Below are 17,478 nucleotides of genomic sequence, written 5' to 3' on the forward strand. Positions count from 1 at the left end.
GCAACTGACCAAAAAGTAGCAAGCAAATGTGAGTGACAATGAAGCCAACCAATGATAAGAAATGGGCTGCATCGAAGCCCACTGTTAGAAAACAAAAGATACGGAAAGCACCCATGTGGTGTGTTAGGAAACACCTACAAATATTAAACCCCAGGGTCACCTGCGCTCAGGAATAGATGTAGATGTCAACAGTGCTCATGAGGGTGAGGACTCGTAAATTCATACTTAGTGAGAAAAAAGAAACATCTTCGTCAGCTGCCTGTAGGCGGCACACACGGCTGATAAATTGATTTGGATTTGCAAGCTTTTTAATTATCAGGCACCACTTACAATAGCTCCTTGACAGTCGGATTTAGTCTATATGTAGGTCATTTATTCCAAATTTTAACTTTGTATTCTGGTAATTATCCTGTCTATGTTATTCTAAATTGAAAACTACATGTATCAGAATGCAAAGAAAAAACCCTGGACTGAATGAACGTCTCAAGCCTGAAATCGGGAAACTCGGGTCCTCTGGTTTCCAGTGCTAGTTATTTCCTGTCGCCATTTTCCTTGCAGGACTAGAAGCGCCACAATGTAAAACAGAGTAAGCTACATAGTCACATCAGGGCCACATGAACACCCGCCCCACATGCCCAAACCCGCAAATAACACAAAGACACAAGTATTAGGTTTGGGAAAAATTGCTGCAGGTTTATTACATACAACATATGTAATGACGGTGGGTTAACTTACGGGCGATCCTAGGGCAGGCCGCATTCTCGCCACCTGCCCGCCTGTTGAGCCAAACAACACAGTGGCGAACCACCCAACTGTTGTACAAATAACATAATTATACTGACACGCCCATTGCTGGGCGTGACTAGGCAAACCCCCGGTTGCACAGGCCCACAACCGCCCGAAGGACTACTGGGGCGCCGACACGGATTCCTGCACCTCCCATGAGGTTACAGGTTAGGCTCTGAGGTTATGCTCTGGCACCCCTATGTGCCCGCTGACGTCCAGCGTTTGCACCTCTCTTCTTCCGGATCGCCCAGTAACTCCGCCTGCAACGAAAAAGGAACACATTAAATGCTCCCCCCTGAGCCCCCTCAAGCAGACACTCTGGGTTAGAGGAAGGGCGGGAAAAGAGTGTCCCAACATGGAACTACGACGTCCGGAGCGGCAAAGAGGCCTCCCCAGCGGGGCAGAGGTCAGAAATACTCCCGCCGGCTCCTCCCAGCCGCCCCGGACGTGCATCACCTACACAGTCTCCACCAACCAGGGGAGACTGCCATGGGTGAGGAACTACTGTCATGTGGGGGCGGGACAGCCCTCCATGACTAGGAGCCCGCCCTCCTAATGGCCACTGCGTGGCCTCGGGCAGGCGCATAGTCACATCAGGGCCACATGAACACCCGCCCCACATGCCCAAACCCGCAAATAACACAAAGACACAAGTATTAGGTTTGGGAAAAATTGCTGCAGGTTTATTACATACAACATATGTAATGACGGTGGGTTAACTTACGGGCGATCCTAGGGCAGGCCGCATTCTCGCCACCTGCCCGCCTGTTGAGCCAAACAACACAGTGGCGAACCACCCAACTGTTGTACAAATAACATAATTATACTGACACGCCCATTGCTGGGCGTGACTAGGCAAACCCCCGGTTGCACAGGCCCACAACCGCCCGAAGGACTACTGGGGCGCCGACACGGATTCCTGCACCTCCCATGAGGTTACAGGTTAGGCTCTGAGGTTATGCTCTGGCACCCCTATGTGCCCGCTGACGTCCAGCGTTTGCACCTCTCTTCTTCCGGATCGCCCAGTAACTCCGCCACAGCCCGTGAGGTGGTTCCCGCTGCCGCACGGGCCCCCCACCATTATTACTGCTCTTTACCTGCAACCTACACCTAGAATTGCTACCTCCAGACAGAGGAGGAACAAGGCAACGCCCATAGGCGTGGGGTGCTACCATCAGGCACCAATAAACCTGTCCTCCAACCCCTCAGGGAAACAAAAGGGATAGGAAGGGGCCCCTACAACAGAGGCCCTAGGTAACATGAAATAGGCTGTCCAGCGCAAGTCGCTGGGACACCAACATATCTCTTCCCCCTGAGCGTCAGAAAACTGCGCCAAGGAGTCACTGATACATCTGAATCACTGTCTTCATAATCCAGCAGGGAGAGTAAGTGTGCTTACTGACACGAGGGAATAGGAGGGCACCGAACATACTATAGAACTAGGACGAGTCCCAGTTAAGCGATAATCCGGGTCCACAGGCCAAACAGCCGGCAACCCCTGCCCTCTGAGGTTTTTGGCTGGAAGCGGCTTCAGACATAGTACCGTTAAGTTAGCTAGACTGGAGGCCGACTACGACCACCTCCCGGGGACCGCAGCGCCTGCAACAGAGAGCCCCCTCGGCTGACCTGCGCAGGGGCATGCGTGGATAAATGCCAGCCACTCCGACATCAATAGGCATAACCACCCGGGAACAATCCCCCTACCCCAATAGGGAAGACTATCCCAGGCAAGAGACCAGGTGAATGGGAAGGGCCCCCCCTGCAGAGAATCCCTCCCGAATAACAAGCGCTGTCACAAAACCAATCAACTGCCAGATTACGCTTCAGCAACTAATCCCCCACAGGATACCGAAGTCTATTGCAGTACGCAAATGCATCTATTGGAGTGACTAGCGAAGTAGTCTTACAAGGCAAACTGAAAACCACGGGGACAGCCTAGAGCACTTGCCCCCCCTGGTTAATGCATAAATTCCTAAAAGACTTCTCGGGCCCACCCCAAACGATTATTGGCAGTCCGTGCTCGGGCTGTGGAAGCCACAGTTGTTCTCTGTATACCTGAATTGAGTGTTACACTGCAGGCTGCAGACCCCGAGTGAGCTGCCTGCGGGCACCCGAGCCTAGGATGAAAGAAGGCAGGAGAACCAAAGGAAGGGGGGGGAATGACTATAACGTATGACCCTCCCATTCATGGAAGAGCAACACATGTGCCGTTTAACGAGGGTGCACAGGTACAATTACTCAGTTTCAAGTGGTTGCCAATATTGCAGAGCTCCCTATGTACCTGTGTTTGGTACTCTTTGTTGCATACCACGCCACTTCTTTTAACGCACTGTTTGCTATTTCTCACGTGTTTATAAAAAGACTTCTAGGTGCCCACCACAAAGGGTTATTGTCAGTCCGGGCTCGGGCTGAGGTAGCCACAGTTGTTCACCTTATACCTGAATTGAGTGTTACACTGAAAGCTGCAGACCCCTGTTGGACTGCCAGCGGGTACCCGGGCCTAGGATGAAAGATAGACAGCAGAACCCCTAGAAGGGGGAAAATGACTATTGACATACAACCTTCCCTACTCATGGTAGAGCCACACATGTGCCGATAACAGGAGGGTACAGGTAGGATTTCTCAGTTTCAAGTGTTTGCCATTATTGCCGTGCTCTCTGTGTACCTGTGTGTGGAACTCTTTGTTGCATGCCACGCCACTTCTCGTAACGCACTGTTTGCTATTTCTCACATGTTTACCCTTGCACTTGCACCAGTGCAATCATAGCCTACGTAACATTTGTTTTCGTGCCTGGGTGTCTGGGGTGTATTGCGTGCCAGACCTATTGAACCCCACACATGGTGGCAAGTTTGCCGACCAAGCATGGCGCACTCGCTTGTGCTGCACCCCCTGCGCCTGCCCAAAGTACCAAGGGGGGGGGAACTAAAAGAGTGTCCCAACATGGAACTACGACGTCCGGAGCGGCAAAGAGGCCTCCCCAGCGGGGCAGAGGTCAGAAATACTCCCGCCGGCTCCTCCCAGCCGCCCCGGACGTGCATCACCTACACAGTCTCCACCAACCAGGGGAGACTGCCATGGGTGAGGAACTACTGTCATGTGGGGGCGGGACAGCCCTCCATGACTAGGAGCCCGCCCTCCTAATGGCCACTGCGTGGCCTCGGGCAGGCGCAAAGCCAGGGCTGGCTAAACGGCTAAACAGCTCAACGCTGCATGAAGCAGCAATAGAGCTAAAAGTGTTTTAAACTCCCACTGACACTGGAAGAAAAGCAAATGTTATCAGACGAGGATGAAAAAACACAACATCTAAATATTAAATAACCAATTAAAAGCCCTCTATAATTTTTTTATTTTATTTTATTGAAAATAAATTTTACATATACAAAAACAAACAGTTTGTCTTATTTTTTGGTAGAAATAGCACACTGCTGTTTCTTAACACTCAGAATATTGTCCTGAAATACCTGGGTGGATAAGAAACAGAGACGTGTCAGTGCTCGATTGCATGTGCATTATATCTCATAAAATAGAGTGCATTTTTGCATTTCATTACTTTGTAGCCCTATTATTACAATTTAAATAAATGCACGAATGGAATTATTAGAATGCAAGGGAAAACCCGACAATGCATGGACTACTTGAGCACAAAACCGGGAAACTTGGACGTTCTGAGTTCGCTCCTCTTTCAGAGTTTTGAAGTTAAGAAATGTAGCTATAAGACCCAGGTATAGTTTATTACACACATACCCTTCACATTTATAGTTATGCATGGAATAATATGTAAACTACAAGTACCAGAATGCAAAGTCATGTGAACGAGGGCTCTGCGGTTTTATGAGGAAGTGCAGTAATTAGCTCCAGCCTCGTTCCCATTTGACAGAATCGCACCCACCTGTGGTATTTATTCCAAGAGAGAGGGGAAAACGTTTTTCGCGCAGGATTTGGACAGACGGGCAGCTGTCAAAAATGGAGACTTTCATGAAGGAAAAGGGAGCCATTTTGAAATGTGCCAACGCGGTCCTGTCGCGCTGCCAGGCGCCCGTGTCCGAGGAGCAGGTCTGGGCCCTCTGCTACGAGTGCTGCTGCAGGATGGACCTTCTAGGCAGGGGCTCTTCCAAGCGGTCGTCCCGCGGCCCCCCATCACAGGACTCCCCGGTCATACACCGGGACGGCTCTGTGTCCTTCGCCAGCGGCCGCGTAACTGGTAAGAAAACCAGTTAAGGCGCGATGTTCTCTTCATAGCGCTGGTCTCTATGACCACGAAAAGGAACTCGACATATTATACTGGTTTATTATTTTAAATTTGGTTTAACATTACCCAGCCAGTCCCACACTGCTCCTCTATTTGCATGGCAACGTTGCTTTATTTATCCAGCTCCCCCCTACCTTTTAATAGCTATGAAGTGGACTTTCACTTATCCTGGTGGTGCATTCTGGGAGTTGTAGTCTACAGTAGTTTCACTTAGATTACCCCAATGATTTATCATAAGAAAAGTCAAGGTCCGACTGAACCGTGTTGGATGTAAAGGCCAGTATAGTAATCTTAAAGCGTGTTCGGTAAAACAAGTAATTGGACTCCCAATGAAGAGCACACTGCAGTGCATTCTAGCAAAAGCAGCGTTTGTAAACGTCATTCGCTCTGTGCAATTTTGACCATGATTGTTGAGACTAGGCATTTTAAACTCTCAGGTGTGGGATTCCATGCAGGAACATCTGAGGGCTACTTATTTCCCCTTTCCTTTAAATATTTGTGCATCTTCCTCAATGGTCGGAAGGAAGGTCCATAACCCAAGATCTTCTGTTTGTAGCATCGGAAGTAGCTGCAATTGCCTAGACACCATTTTCCGTGTGTGTGTGTGTGGAGGAGGGGGGTTTAGTCTATTAAAGGCCAAAATATGCAAATTTCGTGAAGAGTACAGGGTTTGGGCATATACATCTATTAAGAAGGCCACGCTAGTCATAGTGCGATTTTTTTCAAATAAGTAACCATATTGGTACAATTTTTTTTGAGGAGCTGCATGCTTGGCAGGCTGACATTCATTTTCCGGTTACCAGTATAAGGCAACTAGCTGGAGATAACTTAAGTTGTCTCAATTCAGATGCGGTTAGGTTGCACCCGGACTGTCACTTAAACCTCTTACTTTGAATTCTTGCACTTGTGGTTCAACTTTGTACCCTACTGAAAGAGACACGCTGGCATCCCTCAACGTTTTGAACAGGTGCAGGACCAATGCTGGGACTGCACAGCATCTGGCGGGCATGCATTCAACACCTTTTCAAAGTGGTTGGCACCTTAGAGGCTGCATGTCTAGAGCGTAGTTATTTAAGCTCTGGCTGTGTTGCTCCCCCCCCCCCCCAAAAAGACCTAATAGGGGTAATAGCCACCTGTCAATACTTGGTAAACCAAAGAATCAACATAAACTGCCGGTCTCCTGTGAAAGCAGCAGGACCATTGGGAAGCTGACGTGGTATATCTCCCGGGCGAGGGAGGTGTCCCATCTTGCATACTCGCATATTCATCCACCTATATCTTCCTCTGTGAGTTAAGCTCCTGAAGTCTTTCTGCGACCTGAATGTAATTCATGGCTTAAGTATGCACATTCTGTGAGCGATGAAAGCTTGTACTAGTACGCACAGCTGGATCTGTTCTGTAGAGAGTGGAAGAACACACTAGCTTTGTTCTGCAAGAAAAGGAAGCTTGCTTTGGTACTGCCATACTGCACCCATGGGCATCCGCAGAAATTTTTCCTGGGGGGGGGGGGGGGGGGGGGTTAACCTGGCAAATGAAGGGGCGTGGCTAATGTTAATCAATAGGGGCAGGGCTAAAATGGCAGTCATGATCAGGTAATGCTCAGGCCAAGCTGAGGAAAAAAAGTGGTGAATTCTGCATTTGAACTGGACAACAATTAGAGCACATTATGAACCATAATATTACCCCCTGGTCCCTTAACACTCATACATTCCATGATCCCTAAAATTAGCTCCCTGGCACCCCATAACCCATACATGCCCTGACCCCTAAAATTGTCCCCCGGCACCCCATAACCCATACCCTCCCTGAACCCTAAAATGTCCCCCCTTGCAACCAGAAACCCATACCCACCCTGAACCCTATAATTACCCCCCTGGTACCCAAAAACTCATACTAACCCTAAAATTACCCATGCCCCCCAAAACTCATACCCACCCTGAACCCTAACATTTCCCCTGGCACCCCAAAACCCATATCCTCCCAAACCCTAAAATTACCCATGCCCCCCAAAACTCATACCACCCTGAACCCTAAAAATACCCTACTGGCATCCCAAAAGCTGAACGCAATGGGGCAGATTTACAAGCCCCTTGCGCCACTTTTGTGTCACTTTTAAAATAGGAAAAATGAGGCAAAAGTGGCCCAAGGGGCTTGTAAATCTGCCCCTACAAGCTTACACTACATTTGCATATTCGGAGGGGACTGTCCTCCTTAAAGTTTCCATGCATGCAAGTCTAAAACACCGTAACCTAGATAAGCAGCTATTTCGAATCTAATTTCGTTGCGTGCACTGCATCCCCAAATGCAATGCAACGCAGTGCACGCAACAAAATTTGTTTTATTTATTTGTTTACTTACCTGTAAAGCTCCGTAATCCATAGATTACTACTCCCGACCCTGCCCCTTCCCCTCCTGACGTCACTGCCCGGCCGCTACTCCCACTTCTGACTGCGGCTGCGTCCATGTCCATATTCATCCATTTAGAAACCTATCCATCACGTTTCCTTCCATCAATCCATCCATCCTTTCCATCCATATACTCATCCATCCACTCTTCCACCCATCTATCCATTAACTCATCCATCCAGCCATTCACCCGTTCAGTTATCCATTTACCTATCCCCCTTCCTCTTTCAATTCCCCTTTCACTTAGCCATCCATCCTTCCATCCACCCACCAATCTACTCATCCACTCATGAATCCATCCATTGAACCTATCATTCATCCATCCTTTCACTCATCCATCCACCCTTTCACTCCTTCACTCATCTATCCATCCTTTTGTCCATCTACCCGCCCTTTCACTAACTCATCCAGCCTTAAATCCACCCTTTCACTCATCAGTCCATCCATTCACATTTTCACTTATTAATCCACCCTTTCACTTCTCAATTAATCAATCCATCCACCCTTTCACTCGCCCGTCATCCACCCTTTCACTCATTCATTCATTCATTCATCCATAATTTCACTCATCTATCCAGCCATCCATCTACCCCTCCCTTCACTTTCTTACTCACCTTTTCACACTAATTATGAGACCCCTCAAGAACTCCCATCTTCACTGTAGTTCCTAAAGCAAGGGGTGGGCTGGGGCAGGGTTCACTATGCCCCTGCACATAGGCAATCTGAAAAAGTGGAAGGCATGAGTCATGCATGCTGCACAGTGCCTTGACGTGGGCGACTGTGACATGGTGTTGTTTCTAGAGCTTTAAGGGGGATGAAAACAGGGCCGGACTGAGAACCAAAACCGGCCCTGGCAAAGTGCTTGGCCGGCCCCCTGGGGGTGCAACCGAGCTCTTTGGCATGCCGGTTTTCGGCTGATTTTGTTAAAGGGCCGCTTTTGCAGCTATGCTGCAAAAACGGCCCTGTAACAAAAACAGCCCCCAGGGCCCAAAACCGGCCCCCACCCTTGCGGCGCACCGGGGGATTGCCCGGTGCCCGCATCGGCCAGTCCGGGCCTGGATGAAAAAACTAGGGGGGTCTCTCCAAAAGGGTGTTTGATGTAATAAAATGCGTGGCTTAAAACACATAAGCTAAAAATCTGTGCTTAATATAATGTGCCGCCTAACTGGTATTTTTGTTGCTTCTGTCATTGCACCCAGATACATAATACAACAAGTAACATTACATTTAGACTAAGTAATGTTACACCTACAACAAGCCAGAACTATTGGCCTTGTCTATGGTTGTTGGTTGCATAAAATAAAAAAGCAGCAACCATGGCTGGCATACTATAACTAACTATAATCCTTTCCTTTCAACTTCTTTCACCGCCTTCCTTTGGCTAACTGGATTCTCAGGTAGCAGCAGCATAGGCGTTTTTGCACTTCCATGTGACAGAATGCCCTTACCTGGAGGAGGCCACCACATGCTGTGCCAGACCAGACTCACCCATTGAGCTTCTCTATGTGGCAATCAGCCCCACACAGAGTTATAATGGACGGGGTGGGGCTGCTCTTGTGCTCAGGGGAGTGTGAGGCGGCCCCATCGGAGAGCTGAGGCTTCTAGCAGGGAAACAGCTCTGTTCCTTGCAATGCCTAAAATTACGGACAAAAGGTGATTTCCTGCCTGAGGCCGAGCCCCAGCGTGTCAGGCCTCCCTCCGGGATGCATTTGTAGGGGGGGCAAGGAGAGGCACTCGAGGGGGGGGGGGAGGGGCGGGGAGGCAAGTGCCCCTCCTTGCCCCCCCTGCGGACGCCCATGACTGCACCTGTTCTATGAGGAAGGAAAGCTTGCACTACAACGGCCTGAAGTGTACCTTTCCTGTGGTGGAGAAAGTTTGCTCTGCCACCTACCTGCACTTGTCCTTTTGAAGGATTGAAACTTGCATTGTTTTTGCCCAAGGTGTACGTGTTCTGTGAAGGAGTGTCTACTACCGTTGGCACATCCTTTAAAAAACACAAAGGAAACATTGACTACCTTTACATGAAAAAAAATAATCTGTGTTCCTGCTGAACATTAACAGCTCGACTGTACATGCCAAGGACAGAGTATACTGTCCAGGTGCTGTTAACAAGAGGGGCCGGATAAAGAGGGATGCAGAGTTCGGCAAGAGCAGTCCTTGCTTGGTGCTGCTTTGAGTTCCGTTTTTATTAGACCTGAGTAAAGTGCATGTTAATTCCCTACAGTCCTGCGAGGACCGTGCTTGATTCCTACTCTGCAAGTGAAATGTCTGACTCAGACTAAATTCCATACAGATCTAAACCCCCTCCTATTGCAGCATCCTATAGGGAGACAGTTGCCTGACAGCCGACAAACTGCGCAAAACCATTCTGATTTAGCAGGGGAGACGCTGGCCAAGGGAAAGTCATTCTGCATCAGGCCAGAAATGAAGTTACATGGCATCGGCAGATTGAGAATACAACACACACATCTGCATGCAGTATTGCTGTGAGTACTTACCAGTACTCTTTGGTACTTCTAATCCTGCCCTTCAGAATAAAAGTCATTACTATAGTGGCCCGAACCCAGTAAAGGCATAACGTTCTGCTAGGTGAGCATTGTAGGGAAGGGAAATCCTTTAAAGAGTCATTTCTTTCTGGAGTTCCCTTTTCTTTTTGAACACAGGAGCAGCAACACTGTCGTTGTGTCACCAGGGCTTTAAGTGAAAGTTTTTCCAATATTATACACACTTCATAGTTGCAACTTGTTTATTTTATGCAAGTAATAACCATTGAAAAAACCAATAGTTCTGACTTGTTGTAGGTATGATGTTACTTGTTATATCATATATCTGGATGCAATAACAAAGAGCAAAATACAAGTGGGGCGGCACACTATGCAAAGAACAGATTTTTAGTATACATGTTTTTAAGCCATGCCCATAATTACATTGGCCATGCCCCATTGAGAGACCCCCGAGTTTTTCCATTCCACTGAAAGCCCTGGTTACAAGGAACAGGCAACATCAGTGTACAGTAGTGAGGAAAAAAATTATAATTTCACATTAGCAAAATGAATTCACATTACACTGAGATCGTTAATAACATCATAATATCCTACTCCTTTGATCTAATAATCAACTGCCATTGTTGCTTCATTAAGTATAGAAACACGAACGGCAGCGGAACATGAGGCTGGGGAACGGCGAGCAACATAATAGGCACGCCGCGGTTTGAAAACAATAAACTATAAAGCACAGAAAATGGACAAGGGCAACAGACATTAAAAACAATCTCGAGCACCCAGCAGACTAACACTGCTAAACTCACCGGCGTCTACCTGGAGCCACCGTAGTCTTTCCAACAAATTAATTACAGGTGGGTGGCGTGCGTGGAGAATTCTCAGCCTCACCCTGAAAGTTGGAGTTCAGCAGGGAGCCTCTCACAACCGCCATCTTCCTAGTAGCTCACTGTATTGTAATACGTAAATTAGGACCGAACTCCCTGTAGAAAGTAAAGCGCAACCAAAGTGAAATCCTCCTCAGAGAGGGGGCATGGGCATGCCTAATCAAAACACTGAGACGGATGTAAAGGGCGGACTACGTAGTCCTATTTATACATGTATTTATGTGATTTTTGTTTATGTAAAGCAGGATAGAGGAGGAAAAGGTTTATGGCAGCAATACACCCCAAGATAAAGGGAACAAGCGGCAAACATTAGGAAAGACGGAAGGGAGAGGATGCAGGGTGCCGGCTCCCCAGAATTCAGAAACACCCCAGGGGTCATGCCAGGACACACACCAGCTGGGGTATCGCCGGAACACATGGCCGGGCGCACACCTGGCCAGGTGCAGCGGGACACCCCCCAGACAGTGGCAGCACAGCCATCTGCAGGACACGCCCAGGCAGGAGCAGGCTGGAGGCTGTGCAATCATGAAACGTACCAGTGTCATGCGCATTGTACAAGGGAAATTGTTTGAAGCAGAGAAGTCTAGAGATACACGGATATCAGTCATTTACACGTTGATCTCACAAATCACAGATGCACGCTTGCAGGACATGAAACGTAACGAGGACACCACACTCTCGCCACTTCTCAAGCACTCCTTCCTAAGTGTATCCACATACGTTTGTCAACAATCAAAACCGTGCAGCACCACACGTACTGGATAATTAAAAGCACTAAGAGGCCATGGCAGTAGCTGTCCTGTACCCAATACAAATAACGGGGCCGTCATGGGGGGGGGGGGGGGGGGGGGGGGTGGAAAGAAAAATATATAAAGAAACTGAGCGCGGTGTCCATGAAGCGCTGCCGCGCTTTGTTACAAAGTTAAGAAGCCCGCGAGCAAAAGATATGCGGTGCGTGTGCACATCGGATGTCCGGACGCTAGCTGGAAGCAGAGAGGAGACGCCATGCGTGTGAACATCACCTGTCCAGGCGCGCACATGGGTTGCCTCCCTTCACTAGTAAAACCGACAACAATAGTCTTGCCAAGTCGAGGTAACGCATGCGCTACGTTCGCTAGGCGAGACCTAAAAATGCAGTTATTTCCACAAACATTTATATGGGTCCGTGCAAACTGTGTTTAGGGTGACCTGATGTCCAGGATATGCCTGGACAGTCCTATTTGTTTCTTTTTTCCAAGGACTGTCCCAACGTCCCGACACTTTAAAAAAACAAGCATTTGCAATGCAATAGGCCTCGCATTTACGCAAGCTTGAGCTATTGGCATTGTAAATGACCATGCCTTTTTATGTTTTAAAAACCAAATCCTAAATGAAAGGTATTGTCATTTACATTGCCACTAGCTCAAACTCGTGTAAATGCTAGACCTATTGCATTGCAAATTCTTGTTAATCTGATTGTAGGGAGAAAACAGTAAACAAAATATTTTAGCTCACCCACACCAGTTTTAATTTAGTTAAATAGTACAGGTGACAATATAGGTGAAAGTTTAACAAAGGGAGCCCTTAAATGTCATTGCGAGGTACATCACTGCACCCAAACTAGGTAACCTATAACTAGGAAACTGCACAACCAGTGAATAGTGGCACTCTTAAATGCTTGCCAGATGCGAAACCCATTAATGAAGCATATTATAATTCGAAGGTGAGGGTTTATAGTCTTATATGATTACACAGTTGTATGTTAAATTGCATAAAAGGGTTGGCTGTTTCTTTCCATAGTTTTGTGCTTCACTTCGTTTATGCCTGTTTACAGAGCATGCAACCGTTTTTTAAGTCCTTTTATTCCTCTTTTGTGTATTTGACTAATCAGAGACCAAGGTGGAACAGCATTATTGGTGCTCTTAGATTTATCAGCTGCCTTCGACACGGTTGACCATAAGATCTTGGTCAACCGTGTCGAAAAGATGGGCGTGCAAGGCCTAGCAAAAGACCTAATAGCGTCTTTTCTAGCAGAGAGATCCCAGGCAGTCATACTGGGCCAATTTGAATCCGCTGAACTATCGCTGCCATGTGGGGTACCTCAAGGTTCATCCCTTAGTCCGACACTATTTAATATCTATGTGTCGGACCTCGCTAATACCATCAAAGCGCACGGGATGAACCTCACCTCATATGCGGATGATACACAGCTGATATTGGCTGTCAGAAATGATGGGGAAACAGTGGCGGAAAATTTCAAGACTGGCATGCTGGCCATTGGAAAATGGATGTCAGCAAACTGTTTGAAATTAAATTCCGACAAAACCGAGGTGGTCACCTTTGGCCACCTCAGCCCTAGTTGGTCCCCTACTTGGTGGCCATCATCTTTTGGAGCTGTACCTAAACCAGTTACGAAAGTGGGAAACTTGGGTGTCATCTTTGATGATAACCTAAATTTCATGGCTCACGCCAATCAGACGGCCTCCAATGCCTTCTACAAGCTACGATTGGTAAGGAAGATTCTTCCTTTTCTTCCTACCAATGTGGGAAAGACATTGGTTAGCGCAATGGTCCTATCAGCGCTGGATTACTGCAATGGCTTGTTTGCAAATGCCCAAGTTAAGACAATTAAGAAAATGCAGACAATCCAAAATGCAGCAGCCAGACTTCTCCTCAACATTCCCAAATTCAAGCCAATATCTGAATCCTTGAGGAGTCTCCACTGGCTACCTGTTAGGAACCGAATTAAATTTAAGACGTTATGCATCGTCTACAAGGCACTACACCATCAAGCGCCTCAATTCCTGTGCGACCATCTTGTCCCGTACATTCCCACCCGAATGTTACGATCTGCAGGACAGAATGACCTGGTAGTGCCACGGACTAGATTGGTCAATTGGGGAGACAGACGCTTTCTAGCTGCCGCCCCAAGACTATGGAATATGCTTCCACAATCCATAAGATCAAGCCCAAATCTATTGTCCTTCAGGAAGAAATTGAAAACCTGGCTATTTAACCTCTGAAAAACTGCAAAGATCATATAGGAGGGTAAAACAGTACAGCGCCGAGACGCCTGCGGGCAATTGTTCGCGCTTAATAAATGCCAAAAATAAATAAATAAATAAATAAATTTGATACCTGTCGAGTATTTGTGAGTGATGGTGAGGTGTTCGTTCTGCTCCTACCACCTTTCAGTTACTTAGTTTTTGTTGAGTAATGTTGCACTGCTGCCACCTCCCACATTTTACCTTTATGTTGTGAAGCTCTGTGTAAAACCTTCTCTACACAAGGCAAAACGATTCTTATTGCCAATGCTTATTTGAATGCATGATATGAAATGAAGGAGTGAGACCTCAGAAAATACGTTTTCAGAGTTTACTTTTACTTTTTGTGATGAGCAGTTTTTGACATGAGGTAGATAGCTTTGCAAAATGTTAAAACATAGTTGTCAAGTGTAGTCGATCATGTTGAACACCTTCAGATAATTCTGGCACTTTAGCAAAACTTCACACACTACGGGTTTGAGACGATAATAAGTGTTGAAAGGAAAACTACGAGCCCCACAATGCAATGGGCTATTGAGAAGCCTGGAATGGCTAATGCCCTAGTACACTGGGCACACATAAAAGGCAAAATAAAACTTGGCTCCCAAATGTCTTTATTTTTTCTCCTGGTCTGTAATCTGTTTTAACATCCCAGTAGGTTAGAGTTGAGATACAACTTTTAAAATGCAAGCGTCTTACTACTGACAGGCTAACATTAGCATTCATTTGAAAAACAGCATGGTAAAAAGAGAACATTTGCATTGCTAGCTTATGCAGTTGAATGTGTCTGAAGAGACACTGACAAAGAGCAAACATTGATTTATTTGTAAAAATATAAGTGCAAGGGCCCAAGATATTCCTCTGCAGCCAGCTTCACCCACAACTACTGCCGAATGGCAGTACCAGCACTACTTGCTAACCATCACACTTGAAGTGACATTTTGACTATTGCAGGTCATTCCAAGCTGTAGGGATGGCCTGGAAGGGCGAGTATTATTATTTCAGTAATGCACTGAATTGCTACACACTGGTGCTATGCTTACAAAAAAAATAGCCTGAGCGCGCCAAAATTTAGTTTACCCTCATAAATAATTGCCCTTGTTTGAAAGTAACTGTCAGTACTGAGCAATTAAACGCCATCACAAATTAAGCACTGGAAAACAATGTGTTGGCACTCCTCTTCCCCGAACCCATTGTTGGCCTAGAGATTGGTGTGGTTTTACTGGAGCATTGGTAACCTCACTGTTACATGACCTACCCTGTACAGGTGCTGTCCTTTGAGGTGCACCAGTGAAAAGAACTACACATCACAAGTGGAAAGAACTACATGTCCCAAATAACCTAGGTGATGTGATTGAGTAATACATACCGCACGTGGGACAGGTGGAGATTTCCTGGTTCTTTGCATAAATTGGTTATATGTTCAGAAGGCTCATGAGATTTCAGCATGAACTTTGCCTGAAGATCTTCCGAGAACTTCAGTGGAAGAGGAATGTGTCAGAGTTCACCCCAAGTGATGGATTTAGACTTTATGAAGAATCCATTACTTGCCAGTAATAACCAGACTGTCTGTGCTTACAGGACTGGAGGGTGGTGGGGGCTTTAAGGACTGTGAGAAAGCAGGACTAGGATCATTGAAAATTACCAGTAATTGATCAAGGCAACCCCCCCCCCCCCCCGCCCCAAAGCATGTTTCCCTCCTTATCCCAGTCCATACAGCTTGAGGTGTCAAAGGTCCCAGACATTCAAACAATACTACAGGAGAGACATATCTTCAACTGCTGACATCAATTGCTTCAGTGATCCCATTATGTCCATGCCTGCAAGACTCCTCACCCCTCCCCCCCCCCCCCCCCCCCCCCACACACACACACACACACATTCCAGAGTGCCTAATGTCCTACAGCAGTAGTCTGCTGGGATGCAAGGAGCTCGCAGGTACATGCATGACCAATATCCAGCAACTCCAATGCGAGCGAGAAATATTCTTGGACCTGGCTAACCCGCTCTACTCGAATCAAAAACAAAAAATAGCAATTGGTATAGTCTAGCTCATTTATCCAGTTCTAACTGATGCTGGCATCGTTCATGGGTGTCTGGGGTTAACCTTGCTTTTAATTCTGCATTTTACTATAAAATTTACATAGTGATATCATGCAAATCTGGAATAAGTTCCACCCCACGTTGTTGGCTTCCAGGGGAAGCACTGATCAGAACTCCTTGCTACACATTCCAAATTAATTTCCCATTGTTTTTAAAGACCATAAATTATTTGTGTTGTAATAGTTGTGTTGTAAACGTTTGTCTATCACTGTCATTTGCTCAGGAGGCTTTAGATTTAATTGTATCTGTGATTGTCATTCACTAATTGAAGGAGATTAATTGTACCTTAGTAGTGTCACAGTATACTCCTTACAAGCCACTAAGACTTTGAGAGGGTTTATTGACCAAATACAAATTATTAGTCTGTAAATTAGAGGCACCTGACCAGGGAGACTGCCTGAAATGAATGGGAGACTAGCTTGATAAGAACAGGCAGCACCCAAATTCATATCCTAACTTAAAAAGGTTTCTAGCAGCAGTCACATGTTGTAGTGCGACCAAAGCAAACCCTTTCTGATGGACAAGATATTTGATTATTTCTCATTTCTTGGAGCCAAAACTCTAGTCACTTCGAGCGACACTTCCTGTTCGAAATTTTGACCTGAACAGGAAAAGGTAGTAGAAGCCAGTTACATCTGTGCTGAAACAAGCAAATACTATTACACATTTCAGCAGTAGGGAGTTGCTGGTACTTTCCAAAGTATATTTGAGGGAACTAGTGATTGCATGTGTGCTCTTATGCAAGCGTTTTTGGTGGAGATTTGAAATTTGGATAATCTGAGCGCCTCAGGTTGTAGACTAATAATGTCCAGCACATTCATAATGTGATGGGATTTTTGGGTGTAAAATTTGCAGGTATTCTTTGCTGTTTGTGTGTGTGTGTGTGTGTGTGTGTGTGTTTTTATTTTTTTTTATTTTTTATCGGGTTACACAATAAAACTATACTCTGTTTTGGGCACACTGAGGAATTGAATGACTGCTTACGATGACTAATTCAGTTTACTTTTTACTCTTTCAGATCCATTAAGACCAGTGAAAACGGACAAAGAAGTAAGTTTTGGTGTGCCAAATCTGTAAAACAAACCTAAATAAAGGTGGTTAGCTAAGATGAAGGTTCGCCTAAGTCTCCATGAGCTTTTGCCCATATCTCAGTTCTACATATTTACACTTATGGTCTAGGATGCAGGGGCGGCTCTAGGCTCATGGCAGCCCTGGGCAGGGAGCGTAGGTAGGGGGCCCCGGAAGAGGGGGTCGGGCGGAGCCCCCTGTAGTTCAGGAGGGGGGGTGGGGTCAGGGTGTTAGGAAGTAGAACAGACCCGGAGGCCACCAAATCACTGCCAGGGGCTGCCACGCAAATATGTATCCATCCTCAGAGGATTATTATATTAAGGATATATATTGGCGTGGAGGCCCCTGGGTTTGGTGGCCCTGTGCAGGTGCACAGCTTGCACATGCCTAAGGCCGCCCCTGTAGGATGCCTCTAATTGCTACATTCAACATGGCTGTGGTTGAACGGTCTACTGAG

At 46.6% G+C, this 17,478-nt stretch overlaps 1 protein-coding gene across 1 annotated transcript in view; it reads left to right on the forward strand.

Annotated features, from left to right (window-relative positions):
- The first annotated feature begins 4,707 nt into the window (after positions 1-4,707).
- LOC147706071 (protein spire homolog 1-like) overlaps positions 4,708-17,478 on the forward strand; it is a 206,141-nt gene continuing 193,370 nt past the window's right edge. The window contains exons 1-2 of the mRNA XM_086929021.1: positions 4,708-4,988; positions 16,972-17,003. Of these exons, the coding sequence (XP_086785147.1) occupies positions 4,751-4,988; positions 16,972-17,003 (270 nt within the window). The 5' untranslated portion in view covers positions 4,708-4,750. The remainder of the gene's footprint in view (positions 4,989-16,971; positions 17,004-17,478) is intronic.

The sequence above is a fragment of the Lissotriton vulgaris genome, chromosome 7, assembly GCF_964263255.1.
Source record: "Lissotriton vulgaris chromosome 7, aLisVul1.2, whole genome shotgun sequence".
In the NCBI taxonomy this organism is placed as follows: domain Eukaryota; kingdom Metazoa; phylum Chordata; class Amphibia; order Caudata; family Salamandridae; genus Lissotriton; species Lissotriton vulgaris.